At 42.6% G+C, this 21151-nt stretch overlaps 1 protein-coding gene across 1 annotated transcript in view; it reads left to right on the top strand.

The window, feature by feature from the left end:
- The window catches only part of DROSHA (drosha ribonuclease III), a 318886-nt gene that overhangs the window by 189549 nt on the left and 108186 nt on the right, over positions 1–21151 (top strand). The window contains exons 19-21 of the mRNA XM_033934987.1: positions 4119–4179; positions 10601–10660; positions 20185–20284. Coding sequence (XP_033790878.1) covers positions 4119–4179; positions 10601–10660; positions 20185–20284 — 221 coding nt within the window. The remainder of the gene's footprint in view (positions 1–4118; positions 4180–10600; positions 10661–20184; positions 20285–21151) is intronic.

Here is a 21151-nt window from a genome sequence, read left to right as displayed (position 1 = left end):
ATGTCTCATTCCACGCCCATTCATTCTTTCCTCCCATTTTCTTTCTCTTTTGCATCTTCTTCAATCTTCCTTCACTATTGCTTTCTTTTTCTGTTCTTCTTTCTTGTCAGAATAAATTGATTTGACTTAGATCTGAACATCAGGGAGGCAATTCTATAAGCTAGGGGATGCCATGTGTAAATTCAGAATACTAGCTTTTTTTGTGTCCGTACCAAAAACATATACCAGTGCAGAACTCATGGGTTATTTTCATTGACCAGCAGATGGAGACAAAGAATGTAGTTCTATGTGATCTACCACTGCAATATTTCTCTATCTCCAGCAGATGGAATAGTCAGCCATGCAGCTCTGGACTAAATGATTCTCACAAGCTCCTCAGCCTGTTTCCTCTTGTACAGCTCAAGGAAGCTTCTTTTTAGCAAAGTACTGAAGCTGAATTTGAAGTTAGGAACACTTGAAGGGATCAAAGTTTTTTTTTCTCTTTCCTACCTCCCCCAGTTCCTTATTCTTGGGGTTCAGGTACTGTGAACATAAGAACATAAGCAATGCCTCAGTTGGGTCAGACCTGAGGTCCATCGTGCCCAGCAGCCCACTCACGCGGCGGCCCACTCACGCGGCGGCCCAACAGGTCCAGGACCTGTGCAGTAATCCTCTATCTAAACCCTTCTATCCCCTTTTCCAGCAGGAAATTGTCCAATCCTTTCTTAAACTGTACCGTACCGTACCGTACTCCGCCCTATTACTTCCTCTGGAAGTGCATTCCAGGTATCCACCACACGTTGGGTAAAGAAGAACTTCCTAGCATTTGGTTTGAATCTGTCCCCTTTCAACTTTTCCGAATGCCCTCTTGTTCTTGTTATTTTTTGAGAGTTTGAAGAATCTGTCCCTCTCTACTCTCTCTATGCCCTTCATGATCTTGTAAGTCTCTATCATATCCCCTCTAAGTCTCCTCTTCTCCAGGGAAAAGAAACATAGAAACATAGAAACTGACGGCAGAAAAGGGCCAAGGCCCATCTAGTCTGCCCATACCAATGTCCCACCCCCTAACTCCCTCCGTGAAGAAATCCCATGTGCCAATCCCATTTTTTCTTAAAATCTGACACGCTGCTGGCCTCAATTACCTCTAGTGGAAGACTATTCCAGCGATCAACCACTCTTTCGGTGAAGAAATATTTTCTGGTGTCACCATGAGACCCAGTTTCTCCAATCTCTCAGCATATGAAAGGTTTTCCATCCCTTTTATCAGACATGTCGCTCTCCTCTGAACCCTCTCGAGTAACGCCATATCCTTCTTAAGGTACGGTGACCAATATTGGAGGGTGGAAGAAGTGGCTGTTTTTAGCCAGTTCCTGAACCTGATATTTTCTGATTGCCAATTGAACGGTGGGGGTTCAGTGTTCGCTTCAGCTCAAGATATGTCTATTTCAAGAGTAGAAAAGTCTGGGTGCCTTCCTCTCTCCCCACCCCCACTGACCAGTTTATGTTGTATGTGTGTATTCACCATGACCATTTCACAGGCAATCTTTTCTCTGTTAAGAAGTCCTGGTTATAGTTCACTCCAGGGTTGTGTCTGTTCTTCAGACATTTCAGGGCTTACCCAATTTGACTTTGTTTATCAGGTCCCCTAATTTTTGCAAGTCATTTCTTGTAGGTGTCCCTCACCCAGCCACTTCTATTTTCTCATTTCTCATAGCATGTTAGCAGTGGTCATGACAATTGCTTTGCCCAGTTTTGCCTTCAATAGAAAGATAGTCTTCAGGGAGTACAGGAAGCTGTTATTTAACCCTGGTGTTGTCTATGTTCATCTTGCTAGCAGTACCGGTAATTAATTAATTCCCTGCTAAAGCCTGCTTTTTTTCCCTCTACAAGCTCTATCTCTGTTCAGTGAGCAAAATCTGCGAGGGTAAGCAGCAATTTGCAGCTATAAGAGCCTCATTTACAGTTCAAAGATATGTCTTGTGCTTGACAGGCTCCTCAGTCTCCTTTAAATATAAACTTGTTCTATCCCTTAAGCTTCAACTCACCACTTTCTCTTTCTCTTAGAGAATGTTGTAAGTTGTGTGCTAAAGTGCCTCAGTTAGGTATGCACATATACAACTGCTACTGATATGGCAAGTGGGCATGCCTAATTGCTCAGATGACATTATAGAATTGGCACTCAGCATGCTGCATTTAAATGCCTAAATTGTAGCTTCTAGTTGTAGAATTGTCCCCTTAACTTATAGAATACTATAACATGTGTAACACCGGCACTTGCGCTAGTATTCAAGTTTCAAGTTTATTTAAAAATTTGATTTGATCGTAGTATCATAATCCAATGTGATTTACAAATAGTAATAAAATCAGGATAAGAAAAGAAAAACCAAAAACCACACAGGACACAAGAGGAAGATAGGTTTAATTACAATTCATAAACAAATAAAATGAACATAGGGGTTAAAACAATAGGATGGGCAATAGTTACCCACTTAATTTTCATATAGAGGATTTTAGTAGAGAATGACACGGTGAAAAAATTGGTCCCCGTCACCGCCCCGTCCCCGTCTCACCATCCCCGTCACCGCCCCGTCCCCGTCTCACCATCCCCGTCACCGCCCCGTCCCCGTCTCACCATCCTCTTCACCGCCCCGTCACCGCCACTGCCACCCCATTCACCGCCCCGTCACCGCCACTGCAATCTCATTCACTTTTCTTTATTTACGTATAAAGGAAACATTCTTTAAAACTTTAAAACTTAGTTAAATATTAGTTAATAACTATACAAAAACAAAACACGCAGAGAAAAAATTAATTAATATAAATTCTCAAAACTGACACATTTTGATCACTAAATTTAAAATAGTTATTTTTCATACAGTTTTTCAATCACTAATCTTCCACCACCCCTGGGGCTAGCAATGCAAAAACAAATACGACATGTACTTTAAATGCTTACAATGTTAGCCTATATGGTAAGTAGACGCGGCCGCTGTACCTAATCGCGGCAAAGATCTCCCTGCCGTGATTAGCATAGTGACCGCGGCTACGGCTGCAAGTCTCCCCTCCCCCCAGCGATCACGGCAGGAGGGCACCCAACCCCTCCTGTAGACCCCCCCAACGGCCCTCCCGACAATCGCAGCAGAAGGGTACCCAACCCCTCCTGCCGGTCCTCCCAATGGCCTCCCCTAAGATCGCCGGCAGGAGGGTACCCAACCCCTCCTGCTGGACCCCCCCCCCCCAACGAACCCTCCCACCCCGGAACCCCCTTAGTCTTACTTTCCAAGTTGGACCGGACGGCTCCTCACACGTATGGACAGCAGGCTTGCCTCCGTCCAAATGAGGCGGGCCCGCCCCTACCCTGCCCAACCCACAGGATCCTAGGGCCTGATTGGTCTAGGCACCTAAAGCCACTCCCGCTATAGGAGGGGCCTTAGGTGCTTGGGCCAATCAGGCCCTAGGATCCTGTGGGTTAGGCAGGGGAGGGGAGGGGCGGGCCCGCCTCATTTGGACGGAGGCAGGCCTGCTGGCCAGACGAGCGAGGAGCTGTCCGGTCCAACTTGGAAAGTAAGACTAAGGGTGGTGTTTCGGGATGGCGGGGTTTGTTGGGGGAGGGACCGGCAGGAGAGGTTGGGCACCCTCCTATTGGCGATATAGGGGGCCGTTGGGGGTGCCGGCAGGAGGGGTTGGGCACCCTCCTACCAGTGAGGGCGATCGTCGGGGGGGGGGCGGGTTCTATTGGCAGGAAGGGTTGATCTGACAAATGAGGAGCACGGTGAAAACACAGGTAAATTGCGGTTCCTAGAGGGGGGGACATTGGCCTGCGGGGACAAATCTATTCACCGTTTTTGCGGTCGGTGAAAGGATTTGTCCCCGCGTCTGCGGCGATTTGCTAATGAGGTCACCATAACCCGCAGCCAAACCGCAGCCACGCAGCAGTTCGCTGCGGGGATCGCTCCCCGTGTCATTCTCTAGATTTTAGTCCACTATAGATGCCTACTTTCCTTTACTGTATATAATATCTGCCTATATATAGGTGCTCTGTTATAGAATTACCCCCTAGCTGTATATATCTTGATAATACTCTGTACCTAATGTATTGTAAAATGTAATTTTAAGATTGTTGTTTTCTTTTTGAACAGGTATAAACACTTTGATAAATATCATGTCACGCCTTGGACAAGATGATCCAACACCTTCTCGGTAAATAACATCCTTCAGACTTTTTCAGTATTATAAATGCAGTGCATTGACATATTCCATTTATTACTTTGGGTGCAAGAGAAACATATGAATTCAAAATCTCAATGTGGTTCTGTCTGCTTTAATGAAGCCTCCTTTCGAACCTTTGGCCACAGCGCATTTCAAATTTCTTACTTGGAAAGTGGTCTTTCTTATAGCTCTCACTTCTGCCAGGAGGGTCAGTGAGCTTCACGCACTAGTGGCCGATCCACCTTTCACTGTTTTTCACCATGATAAGGTGGTTCTCCGTACACATCCAAAGTTTCTCCCTAAGGTTGTATCTGACTTTCATCTTAGTCCATAGTCCTACCTGTTTTTTTTCCAAAGCCTCATTCTCATCCAGCTGAACAGGCTTTGCATACCTTGGACTGTAAATGTGCTCTGGCTTACTATCTTGACCGCACTAAGCCTCACAGATCATCTCCTCAACTGTTTTTGTCCTTTGATCCTAACAAGTTGGGTCATCCTGTATCTAAACGCACGCTATCCAATTGGCTTGCGGCTTGCGTTTCATTCTGTTATGCTCAGTCAGGCCAGACACTGGAAGGTTCTGTCACGGGCCACAAAGTTAGAGCTATGGCAGCGTCTGTAGCTTTCCTCCGCTCCACTTCCATTGAGGAAATCTGCAAGGCTGCTACTTGGTCCTCAGTTCATACTTTTACATCTCACTATTGTCTGGATGCATTCTCCAGACGGGATGGACACTTCGGCCAATCTGTTTTACAAAATTTATTTTCCTAATGGCCAACCTTCCCTCCATCCCTCTTTTTATTAGCTTGGAGGTCACCCATCAGTCAAGAATATGCTGCCTGCTTGTCCTGGGATAAAGCACAGTTACTTACCGTAACAGGTGTTATCCAGGGACAGCAGGCAGATATTCTTGCGTCCCTCCCACCTCCCCAGGTTGGCTTCTTAGCTGGCTTATCCTAACTGGGGACCGCGCGCCTTCGTCGGGCGGGAAGGCACTCGCGCACGCGCGGTGCGGCCTAACTAGAACTTTCTAAGTTCTTAGAGTGCAATCACTCTAAAATTGACCGTACCGGGGCTCCGTCGGTGCCGTCACCCATCAGTCAAGAATATCTGCCTGCTGTCCCTGGATAACATCTGTTACGGTAAGTAACTGTGCTTTCTAGCCGAAAAAAAAAAGTTTCTGGTACTCGCCTACCAGGCCATTCTTCAGGAGTGGGATGATCACTGAGGAACCCATTCCACAGTAGCCAGGCCTCCTGCAACCAGCCACAGAATCCATGAAGAGGCAGCACAGAGTGCACAAAACCTGAGCTCGTTTATTGATACTTGGGAACCATGGGTTATTTTTATCAAGCAGTAGAAAAGGTGCTGGTACTCAGTAATCCTGAGTACCCCTGAAAATAAACTTCCTCTGATTCTCTCTATCCCTGCCAGGGTAGATTTGATTTAAATCACTTGTCAGAAAGACTTGATTTAAATCAGTTTTCTACAGAAAGAAGAAAAAGTGACACTATGAGCTAAGGTGTTGGAGAAGATTTCTACGAATCCCAAGGACAGCTTGGATCACCAACAAAGATGTTCTTGAACATATAAACTCAGTTGTCCCTAGAAGGCAAGATTACCAGACAGAAACTGACCTATTTTGGACATGTGATGAGGGCAAATTCGCTAGAAAAGGAGGTGCTAACTCGAAGTGGTAAAAGGAAGCAGGGGAGACCAAAGGCCGTTGGCTGAATACCATCAAGAATGACATGGGAATGAACATCAAGCAATTGAAAGAAGCTGTGAAAAACAAGGAAGTATGGCAAGGACTGGCTTACAGAGTATCCAAGGGTCAGACATGAGTGAATGGGTAGTAGTTATAGAAGGTTTAAGTGTTTGAAAAATAACTTTTCAGATTAGCTTTACAGTTATAAAAAAAAATAAATAAATTACTGATTTGGTTATACTATTAGAAATACTAGATAGATAGATAATTATGAAATTATTGCTAGGTGAACCATCTCCAGTTTATTAGGTTAATCATTCATATTGGACAGCTTTTCTGCTGTATTTTATTGAAAGGAGGAAAATAAACATTATCTTAATAGCATTTAAATAGGTTTTTAATTTTAAGATTATTATAAATTGTTACAAACAAGTAACAGAAAAGGAGGATAAGGAAGAGGAAAAAAACCCAAAAATAGTATCACATTATTTCCTACTAGCCCACATTAAGGGCCTGTTTTACAAAGCCGTGCGGCAACAGCCCGAAGCCCTTTAAATCTCTATGGGCTTTGGGGCTGCTACCGCGCAGCAGCCGCTAATGTAGCTTTGTAAAACAGGCCCTAAGTGTAACATAGGAGGCAAGCAATCAAGGAAATACAAAAATATACATTTAAATTGTTTTATTTAACTAAAACATTAACATTATAGCATGTGTATTCTTGTATTTGCTTAAACTTCCATGTTAACTGATGTGGTTAAACAAAATATCTTTAAAAAAAATTCTATTAGCCAGATCCACACATGAAAAACGTAAAATACTTTATCATCTTGTTTGTTCATAATCTGGAAAAGAAAAACAAGCTTTCTTACTTTATAGGGTCACAAACTATTTTTCAATTTGGAATGAATGAGTCCAATGGAAGAGAATATTCTTTCTAAGCCAGCAGTTGAAGCTTCTGCTGTTAAAAGTGAAATCACAGTCTCTAAATCCAAGTTCTATAATAAGTGACCTCCACCAGTTCACTAGTGTGACTTTCTTTAAATCAGGAGTGTCAAATGTCGGTCCTCATGGCTTCAATCCAGTCGGTTTTTCAGGATTTCCCCAATGAATATACATGAGATCTATTAGCATACAATGAAAGTAGTGCATTCAGATAGATCTCATGCATATTCATTGGGGAAATCCTGAAAACCTGACTGGATTGCAGCCCTTGAGGACCGATGTTTGACACCCCTGCTTTAAATCATGATCAGCAAACATATTTCTTGAATGGTTCTCCTTAGCTCTGAAGTTTATTATAGTTGGTATTAGAGATTGATAATTCCTGGATATCCATGTCATAGCTAACTCCTCTTCTTCAGCACTTAAGGTTTAGCCCTGGTACTGGATACTGACAATATTTGCAAGAAAATGAACTGGAGATGGTGCTTGTCTCATTCATTTTTTTAATGCTTGTAATTTAATTCTGTCATTGTGCAGTTCTGATTTTAAGTGCTCATTCAGTTCCTTCCAAATTTCAACAGCATGGGTTTCAGGATTCTTAGCATATCTTCAACATTTCTCTTAAGGACAATATTGAGGATTTGGGCCGTAACAATGCCATCTGTTTTCTCTCGATTTTGTTCACAAACTGTCATCAGAAGAGGGCAGTTCTTGATATACTGCTCAAAACAATCCACTATAGAGTTCCATCTAACATCTTGTGAGAGCATTATCTTGGTTCTACCTATTCTTTTCAGAACTGCTGCGGCAAAATGATTGTTATGGAAGTACTTAGCAATTTCAACAACATTATTCTTTATTTCTGGGACACTGAAGTCTTTGGCTAGGAGGTGCATCAAATGAGCATTGCAGCCATATGTTGTTAGCTTGATATTCTCTTCATGCTCTTCTAACGTTCTTCTTATCCTGGATACATTTACAGCACTGTATGTGACTAAACTGCATACTAATATACCAATAAAGCTTCCTCAAGTGAAGAGAATCAATTTAACGTCTCTTCATATAACCTCAATGACACCACTGTTGGCTCAATGTTCTCATTGCCCTATGTTTTATGTGTATTCTTCATCAGTTTTTATTATATCTCATTTCACTTTGAAACTGTAAAAGCTTTAAATGAATTAAGCATATTTTTAAATATCACTTAAGTCAATTAGCTAGCTTTCATGCACTCTTGTTTCAAGGGATCTCCTGTTCAACATTTCGCCAATCGCTTTATCAAGAACATCCCCTTTATAAAGATGTACTGCAGACATCAATGATCATGGAGTAAAGATCTGATTAGTCTTAGTTGTCTCATGCTATAGGTTATTTTTTTTCCATAGGCTAGAGATTTGGGGTTCATCTTTCCAGACTTTTCATATTCTGTAGGAAATCTTTGAACCAGCTTAGACCTATGCCCTAAATGCCTATTTTATTTGGTTTGGTTAGAAGTAGGTGGTGGTTTATTGAGTCGAAGGTGGCTGATATCCTACCACATTCTCCAAGAATCAATTTTATCCTCATTATTCTCAGTTCAACTATAAAAGCAGATAACAACTGTATTCAAGATAACCTTCTTCAAGAATCTCTTTTCAACACTCTGTCACTTCAAAAACCTAGAGAACAGAAGGCCCAGTTAGAAATTTTTTTTTTTTTTTTTACCCCAAAACCCAATCCTGGCTTTTGACAGTTCACCAATGGGAGTTAGAATTCAAAAGTTTTCAGCAAATTGGCAACTGATCACAACCGACAAATGGGTTTTGCAAACAGTAAAGTTTGGCTGCAATCTAAATTTCATGCATCTTCCTCAGAACAACCCTCCAAAACCCAGAATTCCTCCTCCCTCTTAAACATCCATTCTCAGGGAGAAAATTCAATCACTACTTCTCAATCAAGCCATTGCACCTGTTCCTCTTCAGGAACGCAACCTGGGCTTTTACTCTTATATTTTCTCATCCCCCAAAAGACTGGGGATTTGAAACCAATACTAGACCTCAGAAATCTAAATTCCTTCTTAAAAGGAGAGAAGTGCAGAATTCTAACTCTCCTCCCTGCAAAGTCTTGGCTCGATCCCTAGATTGAAAAGGATGCAAATGCACACATTCCAATCCACCCTCATCATTGGAGATTTCTCAGATTCATTTTTCAAAATCACCATTTTCAGTACAAAGTCCTTCCATTCGGCCTTTCCTCAGCGCCCACAGTCCTTTACCAACTGTTTAGTAGTAGTGTCAGCTTTTCTCAGAAGATTTTAATAGCCGCAGACTGGCCTCATCAACCATGGTCACTAATCACTGTCACTACTCTTTGTCGACAGCCCAATACCACTGAACACCCATCCAACACACTTGACACAGCAAAATGGGCAACTTATACATCCCATTCTCCCAGGTTTAGCTCTCAAAGCCTGATGCCTCAAAGGTTCCTACTGTCAGCTTTTCCACTAGTTATCCAAGATGTTTTAATAGTAACACATAAACCTTCTACCCGGAAATCATATTCCCTCAAATGGAAACAATTCTCTTCCTGGTGTTTCTCATTCTCAGGATCCATATCGTTGTTCTATTCCATAACTTCTATATTACCTCTAGCATCTCTTCAACACTGGACTTAAAATAACGTCAGTCAGCATTCATTTATCAGCCATTTCAACAAAATGTACTGACTATGATGCTAAACCCATCTCAACAGATTCCATCGTTCATCGATTTCTTAGAGGGCTCATGCATTTGTGTCCTCCACTTCAAATGCCTCCACCTATTTAGGATCTTAATTTGGTCTTGACATAACTTCAACCTTCTCCTTTTGAACCTCTAGAATCTACTTCTCTACAATTTCTCACATAGAAAACTCTCTTCCTAATTACTATTACATCAGCAAGAAGAATTCTCCAAGTACTCGCCTATTATCCTCCATGCACTAGATTTTTCCCCACGAAAGTAGTCCTTCAGACTCATCTGAAACTCCTTTCAAAAGTAATTGCGCCTTTTCATTTAAACCAAGAAATCATCCTTCCAGTTTTCTTTCCAAAGCCTCATACTGATCCAGCAGCAGTTAATCATCATACTCTGGATTGGAGAAGCACTAGAGCATGATATGTCTTCTAGAACATAAAGGTAGTGTTTTTCCAATAGCTAGCAGGTTAGAATAATTGTGGTGGCGGTGGGGCAACAGGGGAGTTATTCACATTTTATCTTTCTCTATTTGAGATTTACTAAGACTAAACACTGTTTTGTGCTATTGTCTGATGAGTTCTGTGGTTCATTTCTTGCATATTGAAGTATTTACTGCTAAGTATTATGGAAAATTGATAAATTAAAGATAAAACCAGCTGTTGTAGGGGATGGGGTCATCATCAGTGCAAGAGATTTGAGAGATTGACAGGATTATAAAGGAAACAGAGTTATTTACTGTATATGCAAGGATCTTGCTTCCCTCAAATCTTGCAATGCATGGTGATGTGGAATTTTCTCAGCAATAAAAATATTCTTAAGAGAGTGAAAATAATGTGATTAAGAAACTCAGTTCTAGCATGCGCACATTACGTTTATTCTTATGTACCATAAAACTGTTATGTGCATACTGTTAACTAATATCCAAATTTAGCTTGTAGGGTACTAGTGATATGTAAAAAGCTAATATGAATGTACCAAGCAGGGAAAAGTAAGTTTTTTTGCATCTGATCTAGAAGGAATCCACGTGTGCCTTATGTCTTTCTAGGATTAACCACAATGAACGGTTGGAGTTCTTAGGAGATGCAGTGGTTGAGTTTCTAACAAGGTGAGTGCGTTGCTGATGGATATAGTTTTGAATATTGTCCTGCTGGTTACTTACACTTTTGCAGTTACATCATTATTTGGTATTTAAACCAAAAAAAAGTAAAGGTGTGCTTTCTCCCACCTCCTTTAGAATTAACGGGTGCTAGAGTAGATGTGTCTGTCTGTCTTTCTTTCTCCTTTTCCGCTGTCTGTCTGTCTGTCTTTCTTTCTGTCCCTCTCTCCTTGGCCACTTTCTATACTCAGTCCCAGTTGTCCCTTTCTATTCCCTCCCTCCTTCCTTCCTATGTCCTTAGTGCCCCCAGTGCCTCCTTCCTATGTCCTTAGTGCCCCTTCCTGTGTCCTTAGTGCCCCAGTGCCTCCTTCCTATGTCCTTAGTGCCTCCAGTGCTCCTACTTATGTCCTCCCTCACTTCTTCCAGCCTTTGTCCCACTCTCCTCCCCCAAAGCTAGCCAGCCTACCTCCCTCCCTATCTGCCATGCTAAAGCCAGCCTGCCTGTTCTCTTCAGCGCCAAAGCCTGTCCCCCACCGGTACCGGCCCCCGCTGCTGCTACCTACTGTCTGGCCTACCACCGCTTCAAACACCCCCCCCCGGACTGCCGCCGCCACAACTAAAGCAAAGGAAAAAGGGTCCGCCGCACACAAACTGCCGCAGGCTCCAGCTGAATGCGTCGAACACTGCCACGGAGCTACAGATCACGGAGGCAGGGATCACAAAGTTGTAAATGCGCATGCGCGCTTAGGGTTTTATTATGATAGATTGTAAATGACAGCAGGTAAAGACCTGAACAGTTCATCCAATCTGCTCAATAGTCATACGTCTTATAAATTCATGATTAAATTATCTTGTTGTTTTTGATAATTCTGGGACACCTGCTGCTTCCTTAGGTTTCAACTACTGGAGTTGCTGTCAAAGCTCACTCCAGCCTTTCCAAACCATCTTGTCATTTGCAGGATACAGACCATAAAATCTGCCCAGCACTATCCTCGTGTTCTTAATTATTAAAGTTTCTGTCAAAGCCCTCCCAAACCCATCCTAAACCAAATTACCATATATGGGACACAGATCATACAAGTCTGCCTAGTACTGGCCTTAGTTCATTTTATACCATTCATTTTGTAATTAGAGATCCTCTGTGTTCATCCCATGCTTTTTTGAAATCTGTCATCGTCTTCATCTCCATCACCTCCTTCGAGACAGCATTTCAGGCATCCACCACCCTCTACATCAGGGGTCTCAAAGTCCCTCCTTGAGGGCCGCAATCCAGTTTGGTTTTCAGGATTTCCCCAATGAATATGCATGCACTGCTTTCAATGCATATTCATTGGGGAAATCCTGAAAACCCGACTGGATTGCGGCCCTCAAGGAGGGACTTTGAGATCCCTGCTCTACATGAAAAAGAATTTCCTAACATTACTCCTAATTCTACCACCCTGCAACCTTAATTCTAGTGCAGTGTGTCTAGTGATTCTGAATACTAGGGTTTTGCATCTGAACCCACAAGTTTCTTGCAGAATACTATCGATCATCTTTTGAACTCAGCCTCCTTCCCAGGTTGCTGTTCCTGCCCCTTCAGTTTGTTTTCTGCAAGCAAGTTGCTCAGAAGTGTTTCTGCTCTATGGTTGTATTATTTTCGGGTTCTTTTTTCTAAGTGCTTGGTCGGAGGCTTGGTGCCCAGAAGTTCCCACTTGTTGGGACCTCTGCCTGGGAGAAGATGCAAATTTGTGGTGCAGATGTCTGCTGTTAGCAAGATCAGCCCTCGGGGAAACCTAGCTAGCCAGCCTCCTTTTGTATTTTTTTAGCTCAGGGGCTGTCCCCTGCGTAGCTGCTCATATCCCTGATTTATCAGGCACTTGAGCACAGGCCATTTGGCTTCTTCCCGGCTTGGCCGGGATTAATAGTGGACCGGCTTTGTAGTCCTCACACCCTTTGCAGCGTGAGTTTTCCTTGGGGTTGAGGCTCAGTCTGACCTTGGTCTGACTGGCAGTCCAAAGACCAAGTTCGTCAGTGAATCTGTGAGGCAGAGTTCTCCATTTGTTCCAGCAGTTGGTAATGGAGCCCATGCGGGATGGGGTCATACTGGACTTAGTGCTTACAAACAGGGAAAGTGTTTCTGATGTTACTGTGGGTGATCATCTGGCATCTAGTAAGCACTGCATGGTACGGTTTAATATTAAGATGGGTATAGAGAGGGCTCATTCAAAAGCAAAGGTTCTAGTGATTGTAAGGGCGACAAACCTTTTTGTGAGGCAAGTAAGTAAAAGTAAGAGGAAAAGAAGGCCACTTTGGTTCTCAAAAGTAGTAGCTGAGAAGGTAAGGAATAAGAGGTTAGCTTTAATAAACTACAAAAGATCACAGAAAGAGGAAGACAGGCAAAAATATCTGGAAAAGTTAAGAGAGGCTGGTCGTGTAATCAGGAAATCAAAGATTCAATTGGAAGAAAAAATAGCTGACATGGTAAAACGGAGAGACAAGACATTTTTTAGATATATTAGTGATAGGAAGAAGTGCAAAAATGGTATTTTGAGAGGTGAAGGGAAGGAATATGTAGAAGCTGATAAAGAAATGGCTGAATTGCTTAAGAAATATTTCTGTTCTGTGTTCATGGCTGAAGTGCCAGGAATGGGACCTTTGAAGACAAACGTGAATAGGGATGGAGGAGTAATAGAACCTGATCAATTTTCAAAGGGTTGTGTTCTTGAGGAGCTGGCTAAAATAAAGATAGACAAAGTGATGGGGCTGGGTGGCGTACATCCAAGGGTGCTGAAGGAACTTAGGGAAGTTATGGTAGCTCTGCTGACTGACCTTTTCAACAAATCTCTAGACTTGGGAGTGGTACTGGAGGACTGGAAAAGAGTGGATGTGGTCCCTCTTCACAAAAGTGGAAGTAAGGAAGAAGTAGGGAATTACAGGCCGGTAAGCAAATTAATGGAAATCCTTTTAAAACAGAGAATGGTGAAGTTTCTGAAATCCTGTGGATTACAGGACCAGAGGCAACATGGATTCATTAGACCAGTGGTTCCCAACCCTGTCCTGGAGGAACACCAGGCCAATTGGGTTTTCAGGCTAGCCCTAATGAATATGCATGAAGCAAATTTGCATGCCTATCACTTCCATCATATGCAAATCTCTCTCATGCATATTCATTAGGGCTAGCCTGAAAACCCGATTGGCCTGGTGTTCCTCCAGGACAGGGTTGGGAATCACTGCATTAGACAATCTGATCAATTTCTTTGACTGGGTGACCAGAGAATTGGATAGAGGATGTGCGCTAGGTAACATAGTAGCATAGTAGATGACGGCAGATAAAGACCCGAATGGTCCATCCAGTCTGCCCAACCTGATTCAATTTAAATTTTTTTAATTTTTTCTTTTTAGCTATTTCTGGGCAAGAATCCAAAGCTTTACCTGGTACTGTGCTTGGGTTCCAACGGCCAAAATCTCTGTTCAGACTTACTCCAGCCCATCTACACCCTCCCAGCCATTGAAGCCCTCCCCAGCCCATCCTCCACCAAATGGCCATATACACACACAGACCGTGCAAGTCTGCCCAGTACTGGCCTTAGTTCAATATTTAATATTATTTTCTGATTCTAAATCCTCTGTGTTCATCCCACGCTTCTTTGAACTCAGTCACAGTTTTACTCTCCACCACCTCTCTCGGGAGCACATTCCAGGCATCCACTACCCTCTCCGTAAAGTAGAATTTCCTAACATTGCCCCTGAATCTACCATCCCTCAACCTCCTCTGGTTTTACCATTTTCCTTTCTCTGGAAAAGATTTTGTTCTACTTTAATACCCTTCAAGTATTTGAACGTCTGAATCATATCTCCCCTGTCTCTCCTTTCCTCTAGCGTATACATATTCAGGGCTTCCAGTCTCTCTTCATACGTTTTCTGGCGCAAGCCTCATATCATTTTTGTCACCCTCCTCTGGACCGCCTCAAGTCTTCTTACGTCCTTCGCCAGATACGGTCTCCAAAACTGAACACAATACTCCAAGTGGGGCCTTACCAATGACCTGTACAGGGGCATCAACACCTTCTTCCTTCTACTGACTACGCCTCTCTTTATACAGCCCAGCATCCTTCTGGCAGCAGCCACTGCCTTGTCACACTGTTTTATTGCCTTTAGATCTTCGGACACTGTCACCCCAAAGTCCCTCTCCCCGTCCGTGCATATCAGCTTCTCTCCTCCCAGCAAATACGGTTCCTTCCTATTATTAATCCCCAAATGCATTACTCTGCATTTCTTTGCATTGAATTTTAGTTGCCAGGCATTAGACCATTCCTCTAACTTTTGCAGATCCTTTTTCATATTTTCCACTCCCTCTTCGGTGTCTACTCTGTTACAAATCTTGGTATCATCTGCAAAAAGGCACACTTTTCCTTCTAACCCTTCAGCAATGTCACTCACAAACATATTGAACAGGATTGGCCCCAGCACTGCACCCTGAGGGACTCCACTACTCACCTTTCCTTCCTTCGAGCGACTTCCATTAACCACTACCCTTTGGCGTCTGTCCGACAGCCAGTTTCTGACCCAGTTCACCACTTTGGGTCCTAACTTCAGCCCTTCAAGTTTGTTCAACAGCCTCCTATGAGGAACTGTATCAAAGGCTTTGCTGAAATTCAAGTAAATTACATCTAGCATATGTCCTCAATCCAGCTCTCTGGTCACCCAATCAAAAAATTCAATCAGGTTCGTTTGGCACGATTTACTTTTTGTAAAGCCATGTTGCCTCGGATCCTGTAACCCATTAGATTCAAGGAAGTACACTATCCTTTCTTTCAGCAACACTTCCATTATTTTTCCAACAACTGAAGTGAGGCTCACCGGCCTGTAGTTTCCTGCTTCATCCCTGTGACCACTTTTATGAATAGGGACCACATCCGCTCTCCTCCAATCCCCAGGAATCACTCCCGTCTCCAGAGGTGTGGTGTATTTAGATTTTAGCAAAGCCTTTGAAAGTATTCCAGACAGCCGTCTAATAAATAAACTGAGTGCCCTCAGGATGGGTCCCAAAGTGACGGTTGGGTCAAGAACTGGTTGAGTGGAAGTTGACAGAGGGTAGTGATCAGTGGAGATTACTCTGAGGAAAGGGATGTTACAGTGGTGTGCCTCAAGGTTCTGTTTTTGGGCCTGTTCTTTTAACATTTTTATAAACGATATTGCTGAAGGGTTGTTGGGTAAGATTTGCCTCTTTGTGGATGATACCAAAATCTGCAATAGAGTAGACATGCCGGATGTTGTAAATACCATGAAGAAAGACCTGGCGAAGTTTGAAGAGTTGTCTGAAGTTTGGCAGCTAAAATTTAATGCTAAGGAATATGCAAGGTCATGCATTTGGGCTGCAAAAACCAAAGGAAAGGTACAGTTGGTGAAGAACTTATGTGCACAACAGAAGAGCGGGTCTTGGGTGTGATTGTATGAGATGATCTTACGGTGGCTAAACAGGATGAAAAGGTGACGGCGAAAGCTAGAAGGATGCTAGGTTGCATAGGGAGAGATCTTCATTATAAGGCCTATAGGGACAGACTTAAAGATCTTAATATGTATACTTTAGAGAAAAGACATGAGAGTTGAGATATGATAGAGATGTTTAAATATCTATGTCGCATAAATACACATGAATCCAGTCTCGTTCATTTGAAAGGAAGCCCTGGAATGCGAGGGCATAGGATGAAGTTAAGAGGTGATAGGCTCAGGAGTAATCTAAGGAAATACGTTTTACAGAAAGAGTGGTAGATGTGTAGAACAGTCTCCCAGAGGAAGTAGTGGAGACAGAGACTGTCTCTGAATTCAAGAAGGCATGGGATAGGCATGTGGGATATCTTAGAGAGAGCAAGGGATGATAGTTACTGCAGGAGCTATTCAGGAAGCCGCTCAGCGCCGAGCAGCAGCAGAGGCGCCAAAGTGCACTCCTGCTTGGTACCGCACAGTGGCTGAAGCCAGAACTTGCGGCAGCGACTGACTGACTGGGTTAGTAGCGGGGCAGGAGCACGGAAAGCTCACTCCTGCCCGCTACATCTCTGGACCACCAGGGATTCCAGTGGCAGAGGAGGTACGATGGACAGGGAAGGGAGGGGGGCAGGGTGCAGAACCTGGCAGCCCGGAGGAGGCCTGCAATAAGTTTGGGAGGGAATTGAGTGGGCGCTGGCCCGAATATAAACTGGCCCCAAAATCCCGGTTTATATTCAAGTATATATGGTAAGTGACTTAAGTGTCTTGATGGACATAGCTTAGTTGATAGTGCAGCATTCACAGTATAGACATAACATAAGGTAATACAGCTTTTGTGTTGCAGTTCAGTGGTTGATAATATAGCGTTTGAGTTCCAGTGGGTAGTACAGTTAAGTTTTACTAGGAATGATGTTTGAATTTTAGTATGTAGCACATTTACGTTGTGCTCAGAGTGTCTAGTAAGTTAGGTAGCTAATTCACAAATCAAGTACTAGTGTACATTTTGTAGTAGTAGTAGTATTGTGAATGTTGCCTGACTATCTGACCCTCTCTAAATGGTGTGCATAGCCTCCCAGATATATCCAGCTCCAATGCATTGTTTTATGCATTTTTCCCTGTAACCCATCCTGAGCTTTCTGGGAGGACGGGATCTAAATCAAAATAAATAGGTTGATTCACATATAGTGGGTACAGTGAAGTCTGTATTGTTGGTGTGTGTGAGGATGAATTTATATGTTACATGTTAAAGATAAGGACCAGAAATCACAATGGCCACAGGGTTTATGCTTGCCATCCACATAAATGAAAACTTGAGTCACTTGAGATTTGACTATCTGATCTCTGATGCTTCACCCTCTGGTGTAAGCAATACAAAGTTTTTATTTAAATACTTAACGTAGTTGAAAAATATGCCATTTGAGACCCTGTTTTGAAAATCTCGTCTTTACTCTAAAGCAGGGGTAGGGAACTCCGGTCCTCGAGAGCCGTATTCCAGTCGGGTTTTCAGGATTTCCCCAATGAATATGCATGAGATCTATTTGAATGCACTGCTTTCAATGCATATTCATTGGGGAAATCCCGACTGGAATACGGCTCTCGAGGACCGGAGTTCCCTACCCCTGCTCTAAAGGGTTAGTTTTTATCTTAGATAGTAGCTTTGACTTATTATAGGGTCAAAGGAAAGGCTTCCGGGTAAGCTGCAGACAGTATGTTAGATCTGCTGCCCGTAACTTTGTGAAGAAACATGTGTGGCTGTCTGGAAGGAAGGAGGAGGAGGCTGCCAGGAGACAGGCACATACCACAGGAGCCTCGCAAGAGGTGCTTCCATCCCCTTGGGATCCCCACAGACCCAGGGGGAACCCTGCGGGATTCCCGTCGGCCCTGCTCTTGTGCAGCTCTCTAATGCAAATACAATTTGGCAAGATTATCTTTTAAACTGTTCCCGTGTATGCATGCAAGTTCCAGAATAGTGTTGCACCTTTGTTAATGAAAATTCAGCACTATATGTGTATTAGTGGAGTTTATTTGAATTGTGAGGGTTGTTAATAGTTCACTTGAATGTGTATATGAGCCATACATAGCAAACTGTATTTTATTATTTTCTACTTTGGATTGGTGATGTGTTTATAGATAGGTGCACGCTGCCTAGTCTTGCATGCTTGCTGTACTGGCATCCTGAAAATTTAAACAGTTTGCGGTTCTTGAGAACTGAACATGTGCATCCTTCATGTAAGAGATTATTTGCGTCTATTAGATATCTTTTTTTTTTCTCTTCCTGCACTTTTCTCAACAGTAGTCACCAGTTTTTACCCCTTTGATGGGAACAATTATTGGAACCCAAATGGGTTTGGGTTTCAGAATGCCAAAATTTGACAAGTAGTTGCACAGCAGGGAAGAGCATGTTAGCAGGCTGTTCTGGCTTGGATGACTCCTAATGTAAAACTACACTTGTAAAGTGGAAGTCAGTTAATTTTTAACATCACTGTTCATATAATCTTTGAATTAGAACTCCAGAGATGAACATCACTGGTTGATTGGTACATACAAAGATTTGTGTGAGCAAGAAAGCAAGATAGAAAGGTAGCAGTAGAAGAATTTTATTCCATGCATAGAGTTCTCCAGGCACATCTAAAATAGTTTATATAAGAGCAGTCTTTAAAACCAGAGCCTTATTGTTACCTGTAGACACTGCACCAGCTCTGGAAGTTAAAGCATGGATACCGTTCCCCTTTGAAAATTACCTTTCTGAGATAGCCATTTACACAGGTAAATGGCATTTGAAAATTGCTTTTTCATTTCACTTCCATAGACACATGCAAGGTGCAGTGATGTGAATGTTTAAACACTGATGAGAGATGTACTTTGGAAAATTCTGTCAATATGGAGAAGAGAAATTGGGAGATTTTTAGCTTCTCTCTAAACCCCTGCCCTCCATTATGAGGCTTTTCCTTAAATCTGATTGTTAAGCAGTCGTCAACAGTGGCAGAGCATTTTTAAGGGTTTGTCCGCAGTCAGGAATGGGGTTGCTTAACTGGCTTCAAAATAATTCACAGCTGAGATGGTTCTGACAGCCAGCTGTGCATAATAGATCAGCTGCCAGTCAGTTTGCTTGTTACATACATGACTTCTGGATAGGGTCAGAATTGTTTTAATTACAAGCTGTGCTCTCACTATTTTGCCAGAACAAGTCACAGGGTACTAAACCTATTATACCATAGTTTTGCTAATTAGCAGTATTATTACCATCTTCATCCTTCCTATGATACTATAGTGCCACAGGATTGATTTTGGAACAGAGTTTATGTGCTGCAAACCACAGATGGTTAACCATTATATGCAAAAAACAAAATCCAATGGGAGGTCCGCAGCAAGAGCAATGGACTCAAACTCTACAGGGAAGAACCAACGTTCCATTCAAACAAGAGTGTCCAAAATCCCACAAAGTGGAACAAGTTCCTGGTTATATCAGGAAGTTGGTGATATGTTCTTAATGAGACTTGTATATAATAAATAATTTAAGAATAGCCTTAATGGGTTAGACCAAAGATCTCTCTTGAGTAAAAAACAATACAACAATCTGTATCAAAAAAATACATTGGTCACAACGTGTCTTTGATGCTTGCAAACTGAAGACCAGATCCATTATCTGCAGCATGCAAACAGTAATGTGGGAAGTGGATCATTTCAGGTGAATAGCATAGAAAATAATTATTGACTATAGGAATGAATAGTGGAAGATCTTCCCCCCCAGCATTGCAATTGTTCAAATAAGGCAGATTCATGCTGCATCAGTAACTGAAGTATTGCCTTCAGGTACTGGTGTCTGTGTTTGCCAAAGATACCTGAGCTATTCTACTGTTCAAATTGAGTTCTTCTGCAGGAGGAAAATACCCCAGCTATGCAACTGTCTATTGGTAACACAATCTGTTTTCTGAGGGAAGGAGGTATTGCTTTATTTTTCCAAGTAAGCTTTCAAGGATTATGGACAGATTCTTGAATAATTAGGAAAGCAATCAATTGGTTTCTTTATACTATAAATGATTTCCTAATGTATTTATTTGCAGCGTCCATTTGTACTACCTGTTTCCTGGTCTAGAGGAAGGAGGATTAGCTACATATCGCACCGCTATTGTCCAAAACCAGCACCTGGCCATGTTGGCAAAGGTAGAGTTTGTGGCGTTCCGTAGCTGTATTGATTTTTGCCCCATTTTCCCATTGCCTCTTATAGAGCAGAGTGTTGAATATTGCTGATTGTAATGAGTTCAGTCATTTCACTGCCACTCTTGTCTCCTGAAGTCTTCACGCCTCTTTCTCAGAACACTACTCAATAAGAGTTGAAAAACAGGACAAATAAAACCCTTACTGGCATACTAGTTACAGACTTTGCCATTTATTTCAATTCTGTGTATTGAATTTTAAACAGGAGAATGAGAGGGGGGAAAGAAATAGTCACATAGGCTGTGAATGAGGTAATGCAATATTAAATAATAGTAACGTAGTAGATGACGGCAGATAAAGACCTGAATGGTCCATCCTGTCTGCCCAACCTGATTCAATTTAAATTTTTTCTTCTTAGCTATTTCTGCCATGTTTTAAGCTGACTGATTCCACGTGAAAAATTAATTATTTAAGACCATAATCCTCTTATCTTTTCCACCATTGGCCTTAAAACTGCATTGAATCCTGCCTTTGGAAAGTATTTTTTACTCCATTTGGTAATGAATGATAGGCTAAAGCAGTGTTCTTCAATCACCGGTCCGTGGACCGGTGCCGGTCCGCAGAAATTTCCTGCCGGTCCACAGGGCCAGCACGTGCATCAGGCCCAAAACAGTATTCTTCAACCGCCGGTCCACGATGCGATCGATGCGGCGTTGTCTTCGAGCCAGCTCCCTCTTCCTCACTGATTCAGTGCACAAAGCCACGGGCAGTGGCTCCTACAGGCATCCTGCGCCTGAACCGGAAGCCTTCTCTCTGATATTGCAACGTCAGATAGAAGGCTTCCAGAAGAGGCACGGGACGCGCAAGGAGCTG

This window comes from Geotrypetes seraphini, chromosome 2 (genome assembly GCF_902459505.1).
Source record: "Geotrypetes seraphini chromosome 2, aGeoSer1.1, whole genome shotgun sequence".
Taxonomy (NCBI): domain Eukaryota; kingdom Metazoa; phylum Chordata; class Amphibia; order Gymnophiona; family Dermophiidae; genus Geotrypetes; species Geotrypetes seraphini.
This window is presented reverse-complemented; position numbering and strand designations above follow the sequence as displayed.